At 44.0% G+C, this 8985-nt stretch overlaps 1 protein-coding gene across 1 annotated transcript in view; it reads right to left on the bottom strand.

Annotated features, from left to right (window-relative positions):
* GCH1 (GTP cyclohydrolase 1) overlaps positions 1-8979 on the bottom strand; it is a 20287-nt gene extending 11308 nt beyond the window's left edge. Inside the window, exon 1 of the mRNA XM_009893905.1 lies at positions 8904-8979. Within this exon, the coding sequence (XP_009892207.1) occupies positions 8904-8943 (40 nt within the window). The 5' untranslated portion in view covers positions 8944-8979. The remainder of the gene's footprint in view (positions 1-8903) is intronic.
* Positions 8980-8985: the final 6 nt, after the last annotated feature.

An 8985-nucleotide genomic window follows, 5' to 3' on the forward strand; every position in this document is an offset into this window, starting at 1 on the left:
AAGCCTGTATTTGTGCTTGGGATTGCCCCGACCCAGATGTAGGACCTTGCACTTGGTCTTGTTGAACTGCATGAGGTTGGCTTGGGCCCAACTCTCCAGCCTGTCCAGGTCCCTCTGGATGGCATCCCTCCCCTCCAGTGTGTCTACCTCGCCAAACAGCTTGGTATCATCAGCAAACTTGCTGAGGGTGCACTCAACCCCACTGTCCATGTCTGCGACAAAGATGTTGAACAGTATAGGTCCCAGTACCGACCCCTGAGGAACACCACTTGTCACTGCTCTCCACTTGGACATCGAGCCATTGACTGCAACTCTTTGAGTGCGATCGTCCAGCCAGTCCTTTATCCACCAAGTGGTCCATTTGATGAACCCATGTCTCTCCAATTTAGAGACCAGGATATTATGTGGGACGGCGTCGAATGCTTTGCACAAGTCCAGGTAGATGACACCGGTTGCTCTTCCCTTGTCCACTGCCACTGTAACCATCTAAAAGCTGTGTTGTCCCTCTCCTGGACTGTCCCAGTTCACACAGAACCATGTGGCTGTGACACCGGCTGCAACTCAGCTCTGAAACACACACCTTCCGATGCAACTGCACCTCTTCCATCCCTTCCTCCTGTAGCACCAGGATCTTCAAAGCAAAAGCATAGAAGTCAACAGGGCTTTTGGAGGGAAGAAGGGCTAGAAGTAAATATTGCTAGCTTGATTTCCTGACAAGGCAAGCCACCTGCAGCTCAGATGGGTCCCTCCTCAACAGGATACTTTTCAGTAGCCTGAAAGTACCATGACCAGAGTACCATGATCAGTACCATGACCCAGAGACCACAGGCTGCAACAGGCTTCCTTAATACAAAAAGGAAATTCTTCCTCTCAAATGAAGCAACACTTTTACTCCCTCCAAGTACCACCTACGTAACCATCCATCAGTAGGACAGGACTAACATCTCCTCTTCCAGCAAGAAGATGGGCATTCTCATACGTCATCCCTTGGCCTCTCAGAATCATACCTCCCCTCACTCTGCTTTTATTAGTCACAGCTGTGCTCAAGTGCTGCCATTGAGGTCTGTCTGTAAGCCAGAGGAGACTGCAAATAACACCATTTTCATTCTCCACCACCCTAGAAAAGCTAAGGGAATTTACTGCTAAGGTTCTGAAGCCTAGACACACCCTGCTAATGAGAAAGCTAAGATTCAAATTAAAATATACAGGGAACAAGAACAAACATTTTATGTACAGCTGGGGCACTCTATAGATTATTCCAGCTGATTTTTCTTCTAGCTCAGAGTTCAAGTTCTGTTGTAGAAACTTCAGTGGACTGTTGAAACTGAACAGTCACCTCTGGTGCAAGTTAACTCCTGAAACAGAGCAGAATTAATTTTCCCCTTTATCTTCAAAAAGGGTTGATAAAAGCAAAATAATCAGTATTGGATGAAGACCGAATGAGAAAGACCTTTCAGGATTTTGCGTCAGAGCTAAGCAAAAAGACCTGTTGCTATAGAAACTATTTGCATGGCTTTAATGTGACACAGGAAAGCAAAAGCACCTCTGGCAACCAAAGAAGCTAGAGCCCACCCAGCAGCTGGCTCAGTAGGTGAAGGGAATGAAGGATGGCAGCACTCTGCAGAGCAGCACTGCATCAGCTTCACAGCACTTCAGATATCCCATTTTTACTATGCCCGCGAGACAGAAGACTGAAGTGATGTAGGTTGTTCTCACTATGAGATAAAGTACTTTCCCATGGTGTTAAGTTGCCTCACTGCTCCACTTTAGAGAGGAGTCAGACAGGATTGTTCAAGTGGCAAAAGGATGAAGGCAGCCTCAGAGAGTCCCTGAGCTCATCCATCATGGCAGAGACATAAGGCTCGTGGTTCTCCTGATACCCATTACACAGCTCCAGACTGTCCTCAGTGACACCCCATGCTCTCGATGGTGACCCATAAGTCCCACAAGTTGCAGTAGGCAGCTGAGGCCATCATAAGAATGTGTTCAGGCCAAGGAAGGCAGGTGTCCTATGAGGGTGGTGAGGCAGGTCACACCATACCAATGCCCATAACCTTGAACAGACCAAAGTACAGGCTGAGATCAGGTACCTTCTGCTCTCCTGGGAACACAGAATGAGTTACACCAAGACTGATGTCAGGGGACCTTGCACAAACTAGGAACAGGTTGTGGTTTGGAGGATAGTCCAGAACAGCAGTACCACGACCCAGAAACCAAAGGCTAACCCTTCATTAAGCCTAACCTTCATTTGACTCTCTTTCTCAGTAAGAAGTGCCTCTTAATCTGAGGACAGATGTAACTGACAGAGCAGAAACCACAAGCTAACAGCTGAATGTGTGATAGGGAAACCAACTGACTACAGGGTCAGAATTAAATCTGGAAGGAAATTGCTTTAAAAACCTTTTGGTTGCTGCTGGTTTAGCAGTAAGATGCAGAGTCAAAACTTCTTTTTTTTTTTTATTTATTCATGTGATGACACTATAGGATAACTGTGGTTAGATAAAATATTCTAGACAAGAAACAAGAAAATTATTGCAGCCTTTCAATATTAAAAAGGTATCAGGAATTTATTATGCATACAAAGAAGAGAATCAGGCTACAAAAACTCTCATTCATATAAAGAGAGTTTGTACTGCTGCAGAAAGTTAATGACTTCAGGTTGCTAAGAAAGAGAGTGGTCTAAGTATGCCACTTGCTTCAAGAAGTCTTGAAGAGCTACAGAAAGAGAAACAGCCTAAGATGCCACATTACTATCTAAATAGGCAAAAGAGTTCAAAAGCTGCAGAGAAAATTAAATTAGCACAATGTGGCTTCATTGCCATAACATACCTTCCTAACAGAAAACAAAAGAAACCTCAGTCGCAAAAGAATTTAAAAGTTTATGACTAATTTCAGATTTCAACACTGTCTCACAAAAGGACTAGAAGCAGACATTCAACTTCAGACAGGAACATTTGCTTCAGAGTCAAAGCTTAATTCCTCAGTTACCAGAAGAGAGGTGAACCAGATGTGTAATTTAAGGTACATTTCATAGGAGCAAAGACGGAGAAAAAGCATTTTTGCTGTTCAACTAGTTCTGGCCATCATTTGTACAGATTCGTTTATTTTCCTATACGCTTTCCATGTTGCAGTGAGAGACTCAAGTCTATTCATAAGAGATCAGTTATTGCAGACTCTCAGATGAAGCTAAGATTAGGTTCCAGAAGTTGTCCTCTGCCAGGAGGTTTATTAATATGAGGGAAAGCAGAGTTATGGAGATGCTCATTAAAATGTATCAGGATTTCAATAACCATTTCAATGTCTTATGTCATAGAAGGTGCCAAAAGTTCCCCCATCCACACTTCTTTCTGAAATTAAAACAAAAGAAAATCAAGATGATGAAACAACACTTTGGAAAAGCAACATGAAGAGATAAGAAGCCTTTAATAGTTAAGATCCAAGAGGTTAAGACATTTAATAAATTCCCAACAAAACCCCAAACAAGCTTAGCAAATCTGGTATTACTTGAGCATTAACGGGCAGGTGAGATCATCCTGGGAAGTCCTCCAGTCCTGCTTCCCAGCAGAAGCTTCACTGCACTGAGTACCTGTTTCAGCACGGCAGGCTTTACTCATGTTGGGGGGGATGTTGAGGAAAGAAACCCCCAAGAACCGTCCTCTGAACAACCCTATCTCTCCCACCCTCTGGTTTACAAGAAACAAGCTATGGCCATACCACAATAATGCTGATGTTTAAGTTATTAATAGGTTAGACTGTTGCATCTATGAGAAGCAAGAGAACTAGCAGTACCTTGTTTCCAGGAAAGAAGGAAGGGCAGTGCTGCTGATCAAACAGCCTTGTTTGCTTAAGGCACTGCCTGTCTGTTTTTATGTAGCGATGCTTAGCACCTCTCATTCACAGCAAACTGAGTGGGCTTGGAAATATTTATGAGCTTACACTATTGTTGTCATCTGTCAAAATACCAAATCCACACAGACAAGACGATGAAGCAAAAGAGTATTAAGGTTGTGGTTTTTTCACCCTTCATCATAGGAAAAGCACGTAAACTAATGAGAGAGGAAAAGCAACATACACACAATTCAGCAGGTGTTAATCTACTGGATGAGACCTAACTAGTTGTTATTTGCTTTAAAATAAAAGCTGCACAGTAGAGTCACTTAGCTTCTAGGCAAATAAAGCATACATGCAGCCTTTCAAACCACAGAGGTTCAGAAAGCAAAGTTATCCTCTCCCAGTATTTCTGATTTTCATTTCCCTATTAAATGCGCTGAAAGGACAGTTGAACCTGCCAACATACTTGAAAGCTAACATACCTACCAGAAAAAGTCTTCCAGCTTTTATTCATGTAACAACTATCACCACTACCAGCAACTACACTGTTTAATTAACATGTCATTTTGCTTAGAGTGCTTACAGTTGATGAAGACAAGTTAACTTCCTATTGCAGATACAGGCACCTTGTTCAGCCCTGTGCCTAATGTTTCCTATAGGATTACACAATCAGAACCAACTACTTTACGATTTGTCTTTTGAAACTAGCATCACTGACACTCACCATTTCTGTAACTTACTAGTTAGCTCTGCTTACCAAGATCAATTCTTCAGTCCTCAGCTTGAGTCACAAGTTAATACCATCTGCAATCTTTTATTTCCATGTATTCACTTATATACTGCATTTGCATACACTTGTGCTTTACAGTATTTATATAGTCTCACAGCCAGCACCTCCGAGGGTGACATCAAGCCTTTACTAAAGGAGGGGCAGATCTTTCAAGGTTTAGTCTTCCTGTGTGGCAGGCAATGGCCTGAACCTGCTATAAGAAAACTAAAGGCAATCCGCTGTCTACAGTCCAGTTCACCTTTATTAAACAAGAGAACAGGTTACTATTTTGTAACATAATTTACTCTCAAAATTATGAAGCTGATAGATCTGACTCTGGAAGAGAAAACATGTTCTTGGATGCTTATGCAGAAGCACCACATGAAACTGAGGAGTAAAACTTTCAGTATCTTGTCTGCTCTGCCATCTTTACCAATACATTAAGAGGTGTCTGTTGTAATGGCTGTTAGTCTACACAGATGCCCAAGTGTGGGCTGCCAGAATTTTTTAATGTGGTGTCCAGGTGGATTTTACCTGAAATCACTGGAGGCATTCTTGCTCCTCCAATGAAGTGTGATGACTAGTACTATAGAGGTGAGATCAATACATTTGAATATGTCTTGTCAAAGAAAGAGTGAGGCCTTTCCTAAAGCCAGGATTAATAGGAGAAAAGACATAATCTAGAAAGAACAGCAAGAGCCAGATTTAGACATTTAGCAAGTAAACTCCACTAACGGTTCTGAAATACAATAGTGACCAGCTGCAGAACACAGATAGCAAAGATGAATAAAAGGTAAAGCAGGAACACTGTTTCTCTGCACCGCTGAAAACAAGCTAGGAAATACACACAGGAAGCTGAGAAGAATCACCTTCTCTGTTACTCACATAAATCTGAATGGAAAGAAGGAACAGAATTTAGATGTAATCTTCCCTGCAACGCTACAAATTTAAGCTACGGGGAATATGAAAATACAAACACAATCAGGTGTCACAGAGCAAACTGACAACAGCTAGAAAGCAGATCAGATGTCCAGCATATTTAACCATGCCCCAAATGTGTTATGTTCACAGACACACAGTAACCAAAAAGATCAAGAAAATAGTTTCCTCTTATGGGTGAATTACCAATCAAGGCTCAAAAAGAAAAACAATACCTATTTGCTGACTGTTGAAACCACACGTCAGCTCAGTAGATTCCAAAGGAATTTCTTAAATCCAGAGGAACCAGGATTCCTCAAACCAAACTCCCCACTCACACCACTGCTTGTCTTCTCTTCCAACACCACCACAGAGGACAGATTCCTGCAGGGCAGGTGAGGCCATCATTCCTCACCATACCAAAAAGCTTCCAGCAACCTGACAGTGACAAGTAAAAGCAAGGCACCGCTCAAACCGCTAACCTCAGAGCGGCAGGCTGCATTCAAAGCAGCCAGGCAGCTTAGTTTTGCAACCAAGCACATAACCCCCATGTTCTCACTTAGAGCAAGTAAGGCTTGAGTCAAGCACATTAACCACTGAAGACCTCCTGCAGTGTACTTGCAACTTTACACTCTCCAGCCTTCACTATATTTCATAATTTGGGAATATATCTATTACATAATTTTTTTACATTCCTGTATGGAAAATTAAAATGCCATCAGGAATTAATTGCTTTTTCTCCTGCCTACCCAAGGCAGATACTCAAGCAGGCAAACTTACAAGGCTGATTTTAAAGCCTGTAGCTTTATTAACATTTACTACCATGGTTCATCTTTGTCACTCTTTTCCGGCTGCACAGTTTGAAAACATTTCCACATACTGGCAAGGGTTGCGAGCTCAGCTGGGGCCAGCTGAAGACAGGTGGCTGTTGCAACACACCTTGCTTCTAGCCCTGTGTTTGTACAATAACCACTACAGAGCTTTTACTTGAGAAACCTTTTATGAAAGGATGGTACTTACAGCTATTACAACTGTCTCTTATCTTCTGCCTGTTGAGGGGTAAACTTGAACATACTCCTCAACACACAAACTGCAAATCACTGCTTTAACCTCTGCCTATCCGGACAGTTCCACATAAGGATCTGAATAAGCTGCAAAATAAATCTGAGAAAACAAGAAGTCAGGAATGCTTTTTTTTGGGATGTGGCATTTTAAGGGTTTGTTTGGTTTGGTTTTGCTTTTACAAGTCAGTTCCTGGTCTTGTTCACAGCCTGGCTAGGCAGACTTTTGTATTAGTATAACCAAGCGAACAGTACATCAGGATGCTGCAGCAGGGGCAAATAGCAGGAGCTGCAATCCCACAGATAGTCTTGTTCCCAAAGATTTTGTAGTCGTTGAGGTGAGTGGCTGGGAAGTAAGAGGATTCCCCACCTGACACAGGAGGGGGACATTAAGATCACAGCTTCATTTTCTTTCCTAGAAAGAAAAGAAAAAAAGCAGTCCAAGAATACAGCACCTAGCAGTGACACTTTCTACTCTTGGATATAACACAGCTCTCTCCCACGTATGGATATTCAGGGGAGGGGACTATCCAGAACTACTCTGCTTAATAAAACATACACAAGAGATTAGGACAGACTATTTGGGTCCCAGAGAATCCACGCTGGAGCAGAAAAAAGCTATTAAAAAAACCTTAAGGGAACGTGTGGCTCTGCACGCAAAACTGGCAGCAGGGTAAGAGAAGATTTAAGATGGGCAGCAACCTCATCCAGGTTCAGCACAGAAATTCATGCTCAGAAACTATCAATAAAAGTCCTTCTGCTAGAGACTGGCAGAATGACTGAGACCTGCTGGGTTTTACAGCAGTAAAGAAGCACATACAATCCCCAAATGAGGAAAGTTATTTCCAGTAGAAAAAAGGACTATTCTGCAAGACCCTATGAAACCTCATCTCAAACACACTGAGCAGCAGGACTAAAGGAAGAGAGGAAAGAGGATGGCGACTGCAGCCCAGAGCCTATTTCCAGATATCAACCTGGTTTGGTCAGAAAGGCAAAACAAAGATCAAGGCAGAAATGCTGTTCCTGGAGGAAGCCCAGACACAACGTTGGCACATGAGTACAAGCTGGCCGTGAGTAAGTTAATGCTGGAAGTTATATGCAATCTGATTTCAGAAAAGCCAACAGTTGAGAAGTGAAAAAGAAACTAAACACAAAAGCCAACCTTTAAGTTGAAGCACAGTACACTTACTAAAAGGTCTCCCATGCGTTAGTAGAAGCTTCCCAATGCCAGCAAGGTTCAGCCTTTTCATTCAGCTGCAACACCCTGATGCAGTTCTGGGGCACTCAAAACACCAGCACTGCACTCGGGACAGCAGAACACGATCAGCTCCTTCCTGATTTGCATTCAAAGGTCCTTGCTGACAGTGTTTGCATCCCTTATGTGCTAACAGGAACTTGCCTTTTACTGTAAGAGGGAAGAGAAAGGGGGATTCCCCAGCTTCCCAAGCCCTTTTTTACTATTTATACTGGGTACAGTCCTGAGTGGAAAGGCGGAGAGGAGAACTGATGTAAAAACTAAATTTTTCAAGCAGAATTTACCCTGTACTGGAACCAAGTGACAACTTTGGAGTTGCTGGCAATGAGGAGAACAAATCCCACCCAGTTCCTCTCCTCCTGCCCTTAGGGAGGGCCCCCAGCCATCAGGCGGATAAGACACTCACCTGGGTTAGAGATGTGAACCCGGGGTACCTCCCTACACCTGCATTTGCTGCTGGGACCCTGAGATGGAGCAGGGATCTCCCCAACCTCCTCCTTTCTCCTTACCTCGCTTCCTCAAGTTTCATTCCCACCTTTGGAAAAACCTCACCTGACAGAGGCATCAGCAGAACGGGGCCTTTTCTGAGAAAATTCAAGCCACCTATGCCTGCTAATAGAAGCAAATGTTCCCACCCCTTCTGAACACATCTTAGCTCGGCAGGGGATGGGGGAAGGTACAATCAACGAGTTTCAGTGCCAGAGCTTGAAAAGTTTACACCAGAAGAGGGAAAGCAAAAGCACTTGCTCTGCTCACCCCAACCAGAAGCACAGAAGTTTAGGACAGACTGTGAACTTTGCCAGCGTGGAGTTTAAAAAAAAATTAAACTGGGGAAGGAGGGAACAGAGAGACCCCAAGGCAAGGCTGTTTCTAGCACGTACCGCAGGTGACTCACTGACAAGGGGCATCAGACGGAGGGCATGGTGGCAGGGCAGTGGCAAAGCCCCTTTTAAGCAATAAAGTAGGAACCAGGGCTGGTGTCAAAGCTCCAGCTCCGCCGCCCCCCGGCCCGGCGCCCTCCCCGGGGTGACAGCCCCCCCCCTGCCCGCCCGGGGGGAGCGCTCCCTACCCGAGATGGTCTCCTGGTAGCCCTTGGTGAAGAACTGCATGGCGGTGGCCGCCCTCCAGGGCGTCTTCAGCAGCCCCTGCCG

This window comes from Charadrius vociferus, unplaced genomic scaffold (genome assembly GCF_000708025.1).
Source record: "Charadrius vociferus isolate BGI_N301 unplaced genomic scaffold, ASM70802v2 scaffold49, whole genome shotgun sequence".
Classification (NCBI taxonomy): domain Eukaryota; kingdom Metazoa; phylum Chordata; class Aves; order Charadriiformes; family Charadriidae; genus Charadrius; species Charadrius vociferus.